This window comes from Accipiter gentilis, chromosome 15, assembly GCF_929443795.1.
Source record: "Accipiter gentilis chromosome 15, bAccGen1.1, whole genome shotgun sequence".
Classification (NCBI taxonomy): domain Eukaryota; kingdom Metazoa; phylum Chordata; class Aves; order Accipitriformes; family Accipitridae; genus Astur; species Astur gentilis.
Window position 1 is genome coordinate 10,372,775 of NC_064894.1, and position 16,595 is coordinate 10,389,369.

The window sequence follows — 16,595 nt, forward strand, 5'->3', positions numbered from 1 at the left end:
TCTGCAGTCTCTGGCTGTAATAAAGCAGGGCATAGCCTTCTATTTTGTTGTGCTTTCAAATCCTCTCGTAGACCATTAAGTGATGTAATGATGCAGATCACATAGATCAGGATGGCTGCTTAGTTAAAATGGGTGCAGGTCTGGCCAGCCTTACGCTGAGTGCTTTGCCACAGAGATCATTCCCAGTTTAAGTGAGCAGTTATTGCCTCTGCTGTAGCAGAGGCAGAATAAATGGCTTATCTTGCTCTGAGCCTATTGTGGGTATAGGGAAAACACATTACTTTGAGCTTCCGTAAGATATTGGTGACACTGTTATAGTTTATTTCACCTTTGTCCCTGAACAAAGCTAAATATTCTGGGCTGTTCCTTCCCTTTTCCCCATTGCTTTTTTTTTTTTTTTTAATCCCATCTCTAATAGGAATGTACAAGACTTGTTTTTTTATAGTTATTCTGATTAGCAGTGGTTTTTCCCTGATTTCTTTCTCAATTTCTTGAAAAATTTTGGTGCAAATGCAGACCTTGCACAGTGATTTATTTTTTTAATGCTTTCTTTTTTTCAGTTATCTTTTGCCTGGCATTCAATTGATGCACAGATTGAAAAGCACTATTTGAAACCTATGTCCTCGCCTCCAAAACAGCTGTATCAAGAAAAATTTGTGGTGTACATATGACCTTGTAGTTGATTTAAGTAAGCATGTGAACATATAACTAGAGCTCATAATTTCTAGTTAACCAAAAGGCACCAGTTCATGTCCAAATTATTTATTGATAATGCTGAAGTGTGCATTGCCTATGTAGGCACAGATGTTAGTTTCATTTTATTTCATGTGTAAGCATTTAAGTATTGGTACTGTGTACCTGAAAAATTGTGCAAAGCTGTATCAGAAATACTCGTTGTGCTAATAGCAGTGAAACTGCAACAAGACAGGGTGGTCACCCCAATAAATATGCGGGATGCTGGCTGGGTTTAGATAGGCTGTTACTGAGGACTGTGGTGCTGTGCCTTGCTTGCATTTCATTTGCATTACCCAGACTGGTTTTGGTCTGCATATATGTATTCATGCTGAAGTCATATGGTGAATTTAGTGCAGGTGCAATATAGCACAGGGGGTTCTGCTTTCTGCTAGTATTTGGTGGTTTTCTACTTCTTCCCAGTCAGTGCTGGTAACTCACAGACTCAGTCTGTTATGAGCCTAATGTAATGCTATAAATGAGTCCTTAGCCCAAAAATAGGAAAATAATTACATGTTTTTGTACAAGAAGCATCTGTTCATAGTCTTTTTATAACTGTATATAGTGAAACATATACCTTTCTCTATCTCTTCTTAAAAGATGTATAAGAATAGAAAGATTGAGACTTAAGTAAAAAGTAAAACTATGTTTTTAGGACTGTTCTACAGACAATGCAAGTTGGTTTCTAAGACAGAAGTTACCCACGACACCAAGCTCTTGTGCTTAATGTTGCCTAGGAGCACGCATCTCTGTGTTCCCATTGGACAACACGTTTACCTCAAACAAACCATTGCAGGTAAGAAAAATTGAGAATGTAGCCATGGATATATTAACATAAATCCCTTTTCATAGTCTTGGGAGAATGCCAAGTGCATGGCCACTGATTCCTTGGTTGTAGTTAGAAAGTCTCTGCTTCCAGGATCACAAGTGGTGCTTAATAAGTAACTGACTGGATTAATGTTGCTGGAAACCTAACTATCAAGGTGGCTGGCATTTACTGTTGACCTTATTGGCTCCTCTTTCAACTCTCCCTTTAAAACATTCTCTCTACTGAAGTAGTGCTGTTCATCTTTGAAGTGGGGAAGCTCATTTTATGTGTTATGTATGATTAGTCATTTCCTTTTAGTTTGCAGCTTTTTTGGCATGCAGAGGGTAATGTTGCAATTTTGCTGCCTTTTTTTTTTTTTTGAGGGATTTATAGTAGACATGGTAATGCTACTTTACACTCCAGTTGCATGATTTTAATGATAACGTGAGGTTGTGAGAGGAATGCATCTTGAAAAGCACTGTTTAAGTGCTATCCTTCAAAATGTTGTAAAAGGCAAACAAATGAAATGGGAGGTCAAATAAATATCTGGTTGGGGTTTTTTTAAGGATACTTTTTAAAATTTGCATATTAATGGTTATGCTAGTCACTGTACTTGCATTGCACTATGCATGGTAGAGAGATTTCTCAGAGGAATTTTTAAATATCCTTTAATTGCAAACTGTTTTGTCTTCCTCCTGCTTACCTAATTCTTTGCTGGTGTCGAACTCTTGCAATCTTTTTTCTACCATTATACAACAGCTTTTTGAAGTGATAGTGGAAGAAAATATAATCATGCAGTACTAAAAATCTTCTATTTCAATTTAGAAAAAAAACCAAGCTGTGGTACTTGAAATTAAATGCAAATGTTTAGGTTTTCATATGCTTTGGGGATGACTCCAGATCTTTTCTTCCAGAGTTTTGAATTGCTAAGTAGTGTAGAAATAACATATTGTACAGTGGCCTGAAGATTTTAACTGGGAGTGGAAGGCTTCTGTAATAAGAACTGGTGCAGTGGAAAGTAACATACTTGCATAAAAGCATGCAATGGTGTTATTGTTAAGGGATATACAGATTATTTGTTTACTGTTTGTTTATTTTGGTATTTGTTTGCAGTAACTTGCTGGATGTAGAGTACTTTCCATATTTTTTCAGCTATCTTTTTGTCTTCTGTCTAGGGACAGATGTAGTAAAACCATACACACCTGTATTGCCTTTTTTGCCGCTGGATTTCAAAGAACCGCCTCGCCATGATGGTGCACATCTATATTTAATGATTAAAATTTATTCCTGTGGACTGTTCACACAGGCACTTGACCACCTACAAATTGGTAAGTATGTGTTGGGGTTTTTTGTGTTTGGTTTTGCACTGATTGCTTTATCTTTTCAGATTCACTGTCTGCGTATTGTGATGTTCTTATGTTTACCTACTTATACATTGGGAAGTACTTAAAACTTTTTTTTTTAAGGCTTATTCTCCATGCCCTAAGTGTACGGGCTTATCCTCACTGTAACTAGGACTTGTCTGTTACATAAAGCTCTCCTGACTGATCTTCCAAATGTGTTCATGTTTCACTGTTCAGATATGTCAACTGTATCACATTATAGTTGATCACTTCGATTGTATGTACTCTTAGAACAACTTTTTGTACTTCCGAATAAAGAAAACTAGGTCTATTTTATTAGACTTAAGATGCACTTCCTTTTCTGTTTCAGTACTCATATAGTGTAAAATTCATCAAGACAAGAATGATCCTTGTGTGAAATCTGTAATACCTTTCTGAAAGGAACCCTAATATTACAAAGATGAATGCACTATGAAAGGGCCTTTAAAAGAACCAGAATACCAGTTACCTTGTTTTCATCTCATTAATGTTTACCATTCCACTTTATTTTGGTTTTTTTGTTTTTTGTTTTTTTTTAATAAAGGAGACTATATTTCTGTCAGCAATCCTGAAGGTAACTTTAAGAAGTCACAGGTTCAGACTTCAGAAGATCTCTTTTTATTGGCAGCAGGCACAGGCTTCACACCGATGGTTAAACTGCTGAATTTTGCTCTGACTGAAGTTGGTTGCCTTCGGTATGTACGCTTCTTATGATTTAACACCAAGTTAGAGTAATCCATAGGGAGGATGAAACGTAATGGGCAAGCCTCAGTGTTAATAAAACAATTAATAAAATAAAATGGTATGAAAGTATTTTTCTTCAACTTATGCCAAAAACTGGCATGCTTCAGGGAAGAGTCTGTCAGAGTCTTAGGGAATTTACACATATTTGGTTATTGGCTACCATCAACAAAAGGGACTGATTTGCATTTTGGATTTTAGTTGTGATACAAATGAGCTCACCAAGTAGAAAATCTGAGGGGGGTGGGTTTTGTTGTTTTTTTCTTTTTTTTTTTTTTTTGTTAAACTAGCTTTGCAATTGAGTGCCTCTTTTTAGTATTGAACTATTTCAACGTAGATACTGTTTTTTGAACTGAGGAGGTTTACAACTGTTTAGTTATGGCTTCTCTTTAATCAATTAGAATAGCTACATATTTTTATATTGTTTTTACCTGCTAAGCAACAGTTGCACATTTTCACCAGATGAGTTTCAGTTTTCACAAAAGTGTGACTTATGTAACCATAGCATTAAGTATATTCAAATGTATGAGAAAGTGTGTATTACATATGCATTCTGTACTCTGCTTGTAAAATCTACAGAAGGAAGCATTACTTGGTCAAGTGAGCAGGTTGTTTTGGCCTCTTATGTCCTTGAGAACCTCAGAACTAGTACTTCTGCTTGATCTGATTGTCCATGTACAACTGTAAGAGAGTAAACAATACCTCAACTTTAAAAGGAAATGCAAAGAGTTACTTTAGCAGCATAATTTGATAGAGGTGATGTGTGCTTGCATTGCTTTTAGCAAAAATTTTCATCTAGAATTACATCTTGCAGAATTTCTTAGCAGACTACATTTTTGTCAATGTGAACTATTGTAATTCAGGAGAGTATAAAAACAAAAAATATACCTGAATTGTATTTTTTTAAAGCTGTTGCCAAGGACAGTTCAACAGACCTGCTACTGTTTTCCTGTACCCTTGAATTTGGACTCTTGTAATGGAGATTAATTTCTAATACTGAGCTTTATTCAATAAAAGCACAGGATGTTTTGGTTCATTATGTCTTTATGAAGCACATTTTGAAACATAGATTAATTGGACACTAGTCTTCATAGTAAAAGTAAAAAGGATGACATGTGTTGCAGAAATCTGTTTCTAGAAAAAATCTAAACCCAGACATTATTCTTGTTTATTGTTCAGCAATTACATATAATCCTGTTTTGTGAGCAGAGAGGCTGCGTATTGTTTGGCTCTTCCAAAGCATCCTGTATTGTCAGTAGCGAATAACAAGTGGCTGGCTGGCTTTGTGAATCCAAAAGATAAATGTATCATCTGAGAAAATGCTTTGGAAACACTACTAAGTGAATTTGGAATACATTTTTTTTTTTTCTTCTTCTTGAGGGGGAAACTACTACGTCAGGTAAAGGTAGTTGTCATAATATGAAAGCAAAACTAAGGAGACCATAGTAAAAGATGCGAATCTTGACATTTTGTCCATAACCAGCATAAATAGAGTAGATAACATGTGAAAGACTACTGCTGCAGATAGTGTTTGTATCTACTCTGTCCTTGAAAGATGACCAGAGTGGCTTATTTTAACTCTCCTCACCACAATTTCTTATGGAACTTGATGCTCACAGTTAGCTTAGGATGCAGCAACATCTGTTTTCTTAGTAGTCAAAGTAAATGATTTTTTTTTCCTTCTCGCCATGGAGGCTTGTTAGGTGCTGGAATGATTTGATCTGGTACAGGTTCTGTTTATATGCAGACACCTAAGGCTTTGTTTTTCTGACTTCTCTAGGCACTTGAGTTTCTTGGCCTTATACTTGCTCTTTAACTCTTACTTTCTCTTTTGGGAAAATATTGCAAGAGTGTCTTTAATATATATGTGTGTGTATATGTATTTATATATACTATTTATATATATGAGATTATATGTATATATAAACAATATAAATATAATTGGCATAAAATTATCTTACTGTGAAAAGTAATGATTCCTGTAAACTTGGATTGCACACACTAGAGCACAAATTGCAGAAAGTTGAGGAAGGATCTGAATAATGACCAACTTGTCATCTGAGGGTGGAGAAGCAGCGTCTGTCTGTAGCGCTGGGTGAGTGCTGCTGAACCTCTGGGGCTGTACTGCAAACGCTGGAGAATCCACAGCTTCCCTAGGCAGCATTTGCTGTGATGTAATGGGCTTGGATCATTGGATTTCTATTCTTACTGTCTAGCCAAAGTCTCCCTATTATCTTTTAAGTCTGTTATTTTTTGCCTGTGGTAAATGTGGAAAGCAATTTCTTCTCTTCCTGTCTGCAGTATCCTTTTGTGCATGAAGTCATAATGCTCTTCCTTCAGCCTTGTTTCTTCTCTTACAGGCCAAATTTTTTTTGGCCAAAGTATTAATTCAAAAAGAGTATTGGTCCTCTGTGCTGTTTTTTCCTGTTTAAAATGAGATTTTTGCTCCTTTTTACTGGTGGTGTATAACTGTGATCAGGTGGATACGTTTCTTAAAGAAGACTGAGGCACAAAGGCACTCAACACTAGGTAGAGGGCTAACACTTATCAAGTAAGTATAGGATGTTTGTAGTCTATTCTTGATTCTACTTGATAGTTGTACCTTGTATTTTCTCCAGCATTTCATTCCTAAATTACCACTCTGTTCTCATATTCATTTTTAATATAGTCTCCTACTTTCATCATCATTCTTGTTTAGAAGATGATTTTGTAACTTTTTTGACCTCCTCTTCTTGCTCTGTGTTAAAATCCTCTAGGGGTCCCTTTAACTATAACTTTAACTGTACAGCTTTCCATAAGGTCTTGCATACCAGTTTGAGTTTATTAAAATCTACATCCCTTGAAGTAGTTTCCAGTACGTTAGAGTCTCCCTATTTCCTTCCAAAGGGCTGATGAAGTTTCTCATTTGTTATCTAAACTTCTGTCGTCATTCTGTCAACCAGCTCTTCTGTACTGGTGGGGATCATATCTAAATCTCCACCTCTTCCTTTTAGCTGTTTTCTCCCTCATTTCTAGCAAAATTGTTACCAGTTCATTCCAAGTTTTGGACTTTTCTGTTCTCTTCATAGTGTTGAGTACTGAGCAGTACTGCAGCAGATATATTTATCTACACTGGGGTGTATCAGTAAGGGTGTCTCAAAGCATTATTCTCCAAATAACCATTTCTACCTTTGTGCCCAATGAACAAAATGCATGGCTTTTCTGTGCACCTTTTATTGATGTTTTTCCCCAACCTGAGTAACACTTGATGCAGTGGTGCACCATGCCAACTTTGACAGCACAGCATTCTTGAAATGAGCTTTATTTTTCATGTTTTCAGAGAAGTGGACCCTGGGAAGCATGTAAGGAACCTAGATTTTTGGTACATGCTAGCTTCTGAATAAGATGATTTTAGTATTTAAAAATGGAGCGTAGCTGATTTGGGGCTGTTTTGTTCTATACTAGGCAAGTTTTCCAAAACTCGTACATTGTAACTTAGAGTTGTAATGCATCCGGAACCTCCTTCTCTCAATAATGCTGCTGATGATATGTATTATGTACACATACCTGTGTATATGACAACAGTCATACCTCAGTTTTATATTTTGGCAGAAGAAAATGAACGTGCTTCTCCTAAGTAGAGGATGATCTCTTGTCTTACAAGCTACATCAGATGCCAAAGATATTTCCTGGTATCCTGAAGTGCTACCCAACTGCAAAAGGGGAAAAGGTTAGAAGTCAGAAAAATGCGGTATCTTTAGACTGGGAGAATACAGGCTTTTAAACTGCAGTTGAAGAACAGCTGGAGATCATGAATGCTCAGCAGAAGCCCTAGCACATGTGATGTGCATGTGTGGAAGATGGCTCTCTAAGGTACAGAGGAGGAGGTGATGGGAATTCATAGTTTCAGAGCAGCGTCATATAAACATACTGTGTCTAGCGCTAGTCTCTTAGAAACAAGTTCGGCTGCGCATAAAAGGGACACTGGGTAGTGGAGTGCCACGTTCCAGAGCTGGAATTGCAGGTCTGTGTGGTGTACTGGACCAGCAGGCTTAGCTGACAGCTACCCGGGTGGTTCTGCTTGTGTTTCTGTGCCAGGCGTCCCGGTCCTCCGGCCTCCTGCACGCAGGGCGCTGAGCTCACTGCAGCAACACGCGCTCTCCGCTCCGAGCCGTGCCCGAGTAGAAAAAAAACCAACAGTCGCTTAAAGCCCTGTAGGGTGCAGTTAGGAACTGCTTGCATTTAAGAGCACATCCTCTGTCTCGTATCAGTTGTCCCCAGGGTATTAGTCTGTCGTTGGCAATAAAGGAGAAGTTAGGTTTATGTGGCTTCATCAAATGGTAAATTCTGTTTTGTAAAGTCAGTCTTTTTGTGTTTTACCTCCACTTTAGCATAAAAATCTGAAGAGATAATAGGACTGGCCTTAATGACAGAGCATTTAGTTTTTATGAGAACTATCTGGTAAATATAATGCTTGTAAACAGTAGCTTTCCAACTAAATACATTTTATAAGTCAACAAATAAAGTAGGAATAAAATAACCTGGTACAGAGCTGTAGTTTGCTCTTCAAGTTATGAGTTAATTTTCTCTTACTTACACTTACTCTTACTCTATGTGTTTAGATTCCATCTTTTTGAAATTAATATTGACATAACCTTGAAATTCCAGTTTCATCTGTACAAGCTGGTGTATGTAATATTAAAAAGGCGTACAGTGTTCATATACTGGCTATTAATTGTAGTGCTCAAACAATATTGAGAAACCACTAGATAAAACTTGACAAGATACATTGTAATTTCATTCAGGTCTTAGTAACTTCAAGAGATTTTATTTTTCTTAGGACAGCAGTTCCTGAACTAGAGGTTGCAACTGCAGACAGGGTTATGACACTTAGAAGAGAGGTCACAAGTCCAACAGACTTTCAGGTACAGCAAGAAAGAAACTATATTGGGTTAGTGGCAAAAAGATTTGAGGATTGCAGAGTTGAAAAAAAACCAAAAAAAAAACAAAAAAAAAACAAAAAACAACCAAACAAAAAATGTAAGTAAAAGGCTTCTGTGTAATGCAGTAAGTTCTGATTCTTTAACATGTGTTTCAAATACAGAAATAATCTGCAGTTAATTTATTTTAATTATTTTTTTTTAAGGACAGTGAGGCTGATCTTCTTCAACAAAACAGAAGATGACATACTTTGGAGAAACCAGCTAGAGCAATTAGCTCTTAAAGATGAAAGGTATTTAAAAGTCTTGTGGAGAACAACTTGTACCATCCCAGTGTACAGGAGAACAAGTCTTGGGGCTTAGACTAACTGTACAGCTTTGGCCCAAAGACAGATCCTGATTCTGGAAACTTATCTAAGAATTTAATGAAACCTAGGGAGTGGAAGATGTGTTTATATTGGTCATGGATGTATAGCAGCAGGCTATGCTGCTAGGTTCTATAGGTCCCATACGAAGCCAGGGATTTGATTTGACAGTTTAATAGATGTTTATTGGAGATGATATGCTAGATGAGATGATTCTTAAGACTGTCTGAGAAGCTTTTTGAAGGTGAGGAAAATAAGCCTTAACAAGAGAAAATACAGATACGCAAAGAGAAGCACAGAAGTGATAGAGAAGGATGGTGTACCCTGGGAGCAACATTCTGAATTTAGAGAAGTCTTGAAAAGTTTCTCTGGTGTCACTTAGATGAGAAAATGTTTATCTAGAAATTAAAAGTTGTAATTACTTTCATTTTTATTTACTATCTAATTGTTGCATTTTTTTCCTCAATTCCAATGTAATTGTGGAAAAAATGCACTAGTGCATGTGTAATGTCAACTTCGTTTAGCAGGCCATAGTTCTGTCAGGAGGCATAGGAATATTAGGTTGCCTTTTAATTTCAGTTCCCTTGCTTTTACCACGAGATAAATTGTTACTGCCTAGATTTTACGTGATAGAAGTACATTTTATTTATGCTTACTTAATTCTTTTTTGAAATTGCGTGAACAAATTAATTTCACTTCTTCCTTCACAACATTGAAGTGAAAAATCAATATTATGTCATAACCTGGTGATGTCTGGCACATTCAAAGTTTCATAGTCTAGACATTGTGTAAATTTACAGTCAAACCCCTTTCTCCATTTCAACAGGAGCCTCGGGTACATGAGTGCTTGTTTTTTACTCAATAACTACTGTCAGTGAGTTTTTGAAACCAGTTATAGTATTTTATCACTAATGAAATTGTACTGACATTTTCACAAGTTTGGCTAAGCATTCTCATTTCACTACTTGTGTACTGACCTACACCAACATTTGTATAAATGAATGACGGAACAGTAAAATCTGTGCTTTAGTATCTTAATTGGTACCAGCTGTTTTTCTTTGTAAGGTGAAATACACAGCTAAAACTTTTAAGATTGAAAGATTGGGTTAAATAATTAAATACGCAATACTGGAAGTGATTTGATTGACTTGATTGGTAGGAACAACTAAATGTCTGAGATCTGATGCTGTGCAGTGGGAGCTGAGCAGAACAGGAAAGTAATCACAGGAAACATCAGTGTCTCAGTCACTAGCATTTTGTGTAGCAGATTTCTAATCAGAGGCGATATTTATGAAATATTCTTCTGCTTGCCAGGTTTGAGGTTCAATTCATTCTTTCACAACCAACAAAGGACTGGGTGGGTAAACAGGGGAAGATTTCTTCTTCTCTTCTCTCTGAGTGTGTGAAAAGAAGCAGAAAAGACTCCAAAGTGCTTATCTGCATCTGTGGTCCAACACCTTTTACAGAACAAGGAGTACAGTGAGTATTTCAAATGATGAACTAGAGAATGAGGAATTTTTTTAAAATTTGATCACTATAACCAGCTATAGTGTTACTGATTTGGTAGCCTTTCAAAAACAGCCTTACATTTTCTGCTTTGTAAGAAAACTTTTTACATTTAAAAAAAAACAAACACAAACCACCTGGCATCATACTTGAGAAGTAGAAGTGTGTAACTAAGTTAATATGAGTAACATGAAAATTTCATGAGCTCTAGTAAGTTGTCCAAAACTTCCTAAGAGCATCTCTTTAACAATGACCTTTTTTCCCTAAGGTTTTAAATGCTGCTTTTAATTTGACGTTCATAGAAAAGTTGCTATAATAGGAAATAAGCTTTTTGGGTTGGTGTTAGCTTGACAAATTAAGTTATAAAAAGCAAAATTCAAAGCAGTTGTTCTATCACAACCACTTGGGTTGATTTTTTTTTAATTAATGCATTTTTTTATTTGTCTGTACCTAATACTTGCCTTATTTCATATGCCATATTTTTAAAGACAAAAGGCCCTATAACTTTATCTTGCCCAGCTTCAAAATATTGACCTGATAAGGATATCACTTGCATTTCTGCAGCCCTGCTGAAGTCTGGTGCATGGATCTAATGGAGGGTGGAGTTGGCCAATAATTATGCTACCTGTTGAGAAATCTGAGATAATTCAAATGATATCTGTATTTATTTTTAGAATTTTTTTCAGTATCCTGAAAGATCATGTAGTACATATGAGCTCCTGGGCATGAATTGTTTTCTAAATGTATTTGCAAAAGTGAACTTCATTGTGCATGTCTGAATAAAAACAAGGTAGTGGTGCTGAAGTTGTGCTTCAGCTGTGTCAGTGGTAGGTTTCAGGTTCCAAATATTAATATTACCAACTTGATTTCTGACTTTCAGATATTTGAAGGATCTTGGATACTCCCAAGAAGAGATACACACTTTTACTGCATAAACCCGTGTGAGGATATCAATGTTTGTTTGTACAATTCAATCTTATTTATTTACCTTCATGAATTTACATAAGTGAGAAGCAATTTTGTAAGACTTGAAATTTCACTCTTGGTACCAAACTGTTTCTCGGAAGAAATATAACTTTGAAAAAATTTTATACTGTGTTTTATCTTGGTTTTGTAAATATTTTTGCTAATACTGAAGTCATCCAGGGTATTTATTTATTGTAGAGGCAAGCAAAAATGTATAGCATACGTTATGTAAGATATTTCATGTTGTTTGTTCACGAGAATTCTGAAATTTATGACAAGCACTGATTTAGGTTTTGACTTGAAAAAGCATATTGTTTTTACTGTAAAAAGTCTTAAGAGCAATACTGTCTGAAATTCAATATTGCACTGTAACTCAGGTAACTGGTCATTGAAAAATGTTTTTTCATCTGATATCTCTATTTGACTTGCAAGTGATCCAGATACATTTTTGGCTTTGTAAACGAAGAATAAAAGTACCTTTGGTAAAATATAAAATTTACATCAAATAATAAAAAAAATTTACAATACTGTATGCATTTTTGTAAATGTTTTGTATTTTCAGTTCATAACGTCATACAGAAAGGTTTGCACAAGCGTAGGATACCAGCTGAGAACTCAGAACAGAGGCATAGAGTCTTGGTCTCCCACAAAACTTTCTGTGTGACCTCACTGATATCAGGCATCCCTTGTCATGAGACCTTTTGGGGGTAAAAACATGACAGCTTGTGGTCTGCAGGTACCAGGTTAAGGACCATAGAAGTGCCTAGCAATATTTGATAGGTTGCAGTAGTATTAAATGAGGTTATTTGAATCAGTGGGTTTACTGCATTATTAAAAGTATGTTATCATGAGCCAGTAATCTTCTGTCTAATAGCAGTTTGGAGAAAAAAGCAGCAAAGCAGCTACCCCCCTTGTAGATGTTCTTAGTAATATCTGTAGGCATTGTTTCATATGACATCTAGTACTGTTTACATCCTCCTGTTGTGTTGAATGGGTACTTCTTCCTCCTAAGAAGCCAGGCTTGCGGTTGTGGCATATTAATACTTCAGCATTCATAAAAAATGTTTTAATAATACCCTTTTAAAAAGGTTAAACTTATATCTGACAGTGACTGGCTATGCTTAACGGAGCTGTCATCGCTTCAATGCCCTCTCGTTTATTGGACTTGAAGTTAGAAAAGGATCTGGTTGTCAGTCATTACTCATAGGTCACAAGTTATTTCAGAAGAGACAGTGGTAGTATCATCATTTTGTCATCTAGAAGGGTCTAAATGTTTTCAGTTATAATTTTGCAATGCATTATTTGTGGAGATGTGTACTACAAACCTCTGAACAAGTTTAACCCCAGCCAGCAACTCAGCCCCACAAAGCTGCTCATTCACTCCCTCCCACTGGGATGAGGGAGAGAATCAGGAGAGTAAAAGTGAGAAAACTCATGGGCTGAGACAAAGACAGTTTTAACAGGTAAAGCAAAACCTGCGCACGCAAGCAAAGCAAACCAAGGACCCCATTCCCCACTTCCCACGGGCAGGCAGGTGTTCAGCCATCTCCAGGACAGCAGGGCTCCAGCACGCCTGACGGGGACTTCGGAAGACAAACGCCATCACTCCCAACGTCCCCCCTTCCTTCTTCTTCCCCAGCTTTATGTGCCGAGCATGACGTCCGATGGTCTGGAATATCCCTGGGTCAGTTGGGGTCGGCTGCCGCGGCTGTGTCCCCTCCAACTCCTTGTGCCCCCCCAGCTCCTCGCTGGTGGGGTGGGGTGAGGAGCAGAACAGCCCTTGGCTCTGGGTAAGCCCTGCTCAGCAGGGACCAAAACAGCCCTGGCTTATCAGCACTGTTTCCAGCACAAATCCAAAACACAGCCCCATACTAGCTGCCATGAAGAAAATTAACTCTATCCCAGCTAAAACTAGCACAACATGTTTTTCTTCTGCTGAGCAAAAACATCAGTGCTATGCTGGAAAAACAAAATAATAAAATTCAATGAATGTTTTTTTCTGCCACAAACGCAAGATACCATGGTGACTTAAAAAATTACATTTTGGTGTTAATGACTAAACTTTACATCTTCTATAGGATACTGAGAAATTTCTCATGTTCCCATCACCTAAGATCTGATGGGATGGTCTCTGGTGTAAAAGAATTTCATTAATTGCCTCCCTCTCTGGCTTTTTGGTTTTAACAGGTTACTTTGCCAATATCCTACCCTTTGTGCTTTGCTTGTCCTTATCTGCCTTTATCCAGAAGGACAATAGAAAGTGTTTTGGATAAATGGCTGTTGTGACACAGTAAGTACATCAATGACTTTATCCTTTTCTTTAGGACATAAGCCATATTTGTTAATAGATGATGACTTCTCAAGGGCTTCCTGCAGTCCAGGTGGTGATCGTGGATGTGGAAATACTTCAGAATAGGTGTAGAAGGTTGTGAAGTCTGCAGTTAGCGTGCATCCCCTTTGGTTTCTGTAAGTTTGTTTCCAGTCTGGTCTGCTATTGGTAATTGCTGTTTACAGTTGGAGCTTGAAGGAAGTTGTGCTCTTGGAGACTTTAGGATTGTCATCGTGAAGCAGGGACAACCCTGACGTGATTGGTTATGTTCAGTGTCGTAAGGCATGTGGATCTTAAATACCTCAAACGTGAAAACAAGGAAAGCAACCAAATTGGTAGCTGCCCTCTCAAGTCCAACAAGATGCTGAGTACAGAGGTGTTCTGCTGTGGTGGTTCTTCCAGGTCAGATCTTCACAGGGTTGGAGTAAAGTGCCTGGACCTCGGGCTGTATCTGTCCACAGGGAAAAGAGGGGTCTAATTCCATGGCTTGTTGAAACTGTATTTTTCCTGGAAATATTAATACTCAATCAAAACCTGTAATACTGAGATGCTGATGTTATTGATGAGCAAAAGAAGACTGTGCCATGCAAAAGAGACATCCTTGGAGGTTTCAATATGCAAATGTTTTACCTTTGAAAACTTGGGAATGGTTGCTGTTGGTAATTAGTTTCTGATTCATTCATTGTCAGTCATCAAGCACTGAATTCTGAAGTGTTTCTGTTCATAATAAAAATGGAATATCTAAATCTAGTGTAGTAAAGGGGAGGGGTTGGCGATTCCTGGACAAGATCATCCATGAATCAACATAAAGTTATCATTTGGACCAGTGTGCTGCGAGGATCCCATTGCACTGGGGGAGAGAAAAAGGCTGATGATCCTGGGGTTGTGACATCTTGAGCATTAACCAGTGAGTTAGTGTTTGTGCCGCCTTTTAGGATCATTGTGGAATCATAGAATGGTTTGCGTCAGAAGGCACCTTAAAGATCATCCATTTCCAACCCCCTGCCATGGGCAGGGACACCTTCCACTGTCTAGTTGCTCCAAGCAACTGTTGGTTGCACTGTTGGTTGCTCCAAGCCCCATCCAACCTGGCCTTGGACACTTCCAGGGAGGGGGCATCCACAACCTCTCTGGGCAACCTGGTCCAGTGTCTCACCACCCTCATGGTAAAGAATTTCTTCCTTACATCTAATCTAAATCTACCCTCTTTCAGTTTAAAACCATTACCCCTTGTCCTACCACTACAAGCCCTTGTAAAGAGTCCCTCCCCATCTTTCCTGCAGCCCCCCTTTAGGCACTGGCAGGCTGCTGTAAGGTCTCCCCGGAGCCTTCTCTTCTCCAGGCTGAACAACCCCAACTCTCTCAACCTGTCTTCATAGGAGAGGTGCTCCAGCCCCGTGATCATCTTCGTGGCCCTCCTCTGGACCCGCTCCAACAGGTCCGTGTCCTTCTTATGTTGGGGGCCCAGAGCTGAACACTGTGCTGCAGGTGCGGTCTCACGAGAGCAGAGTAGAGGGGGAGAATCCAGCTTTATAGCTAGCCACTGCATGCTACTCATAGTGGGAAAGGGATGATAAATTTTAACAACTACTTGCTAGCTGTATTTTTAAAAACACAGCTTCTTGTGTTTCTTGTCTTTACTAAATGTGAGGAAGACAACTGCTTATAGGAAAATCCAATTTACAAATATATCAGTTCTAGTTCTGGAATACTTACATATTCAAAGCCTGATTAAAACAAGGAGGAGCTGATGTGGTGTAGTTGATCATTTCTCTGCTGCTGCTCAAGGGGATGTTTGTATGTTCATTAAGAGATAATCGTTTATAGAAAAGCATCCTTAATAAAACCACCCAGTATATAAGGAATTTGAAGAATGCAATCAGTCAATCGGTCTTCATTAACCAAAAAACAGATCATCAGTCATTCTGACTCTTCTGGAGGGGATTCATTACATAGTAAGGTGCAAAAATTTGCGCTGTTGTCTCCTCCCATGCTTTTTTTTTCTGAGGTAAACTGATTTTTGAGAGTAGCCACAGAAACCTCCATGTAGATGTATCTTTTATCATACTAACCCTTAGCTGCTTTTCTAGAAAAAACCCTGCATTAAAAGCTGTACAAAACACCCACCTTATTTTAAAAGATGGTCATAATCTTTATGAGTCAGTGACCTCTTAACATCAGTGGCTCACGCTACATGCAGTTGAAATAAACAGTTTCTTCTCCTCCCTCACGAGAAGGTATATTATCAATATCTTGGAAATCTATCTTCTGCCCTTTACATCAGACTGCAGCATCCTGATTTTGCAGTTTTAAAAACCAACCAACCAAAACCTAAGTTAAAACACAAACAGACCACACAGATTTGTGGAAGTTACACACACAAAATCTCCATGTTAAATCACAATTTGAATGGGAATTTTCAGAAACAAACTACTTTTTATGAACTCACTGTCTCATAAAATGCTGTTGTAGAAGACTGACACATTTCCCCGCTTTCATTCTTCCCTTGCAGATAGGTCTGTAATGTGGCTCCTTGAGCTGCATGGTTTGGAAAAAGGAGAACAGTCCCCAAATGTTCAATTCTACCTACAGTCTTCATTGCTCTGACCTTGTCAAGGATGGTATTCCTATGGTGATTCCTTCTAGACCACTTCTGGAGGACCTCTTTAAGCATGGCGTTCTACATTTCCAATTGGGAAAATACCTATTTAAGCATATTTTTGCAACAATCGAAATCCAGATCACATCCAAGTGCGTAGTTGAGAGCAGTCATAATTTGGCATCTGTAGTGGAGTTGAGGAACACTCGTTTCCAAGTTCCGAAGTGGACTTTCTAGTGAGATGAGCA

General features: G+C 37.9%; 1 protein-coding gene across 8 annotated transcripts in view; it reads left to right on the top strand.

Annotated features, from left to right (window-relative positions):
* Positions 1-11,946, top strand: part of LOC126045985 (cytochrome b5 reductase 4) — a 43,309-nt gene extending 31,363 nt beyond the window's left edge. For 4 of the 8 annotated variants that reach the window (XM_049817706.1, XM_049817707.1, XM_049817710.1 and 1 more), the window contains 6 exons: positions 1,388-1,528; positions 2,716-2,868; positions 3,467-3,617; positions 8,789-8,875; positions 10,262-10,426; positions 11,334-11,946. In XM_049817706.1, coding sequence (XP_049673663.1) covers positions 1,388-1,528; positions 2,716-2,868; positions 3,467-3,617; positions 8,789-8,875; positions 10,262-10,426; positions 11,334-11,388 — 752 coding nt within the window. In that variant the 3' untranslated portion in view covers positions 11,389-11,946. Of the gene's footprint in view, positions 1-1,387; positions 1,529-2,715; positions 2,869-3,466; positions 3,618-8,482; positions 8,683-8,788; positions 8,878-10,261; positions 10,427-11,333 lie in introns of those variants that run through there. The other 4 variants (XM_049817713.1, XR_007508182.1, XM_049817712.1 and 1 more) reach the window with 4 other exon arrangements.
* The last annotated feature ends 4,649 nt before the right edge of the window (positions 11,947-16,595 follow it).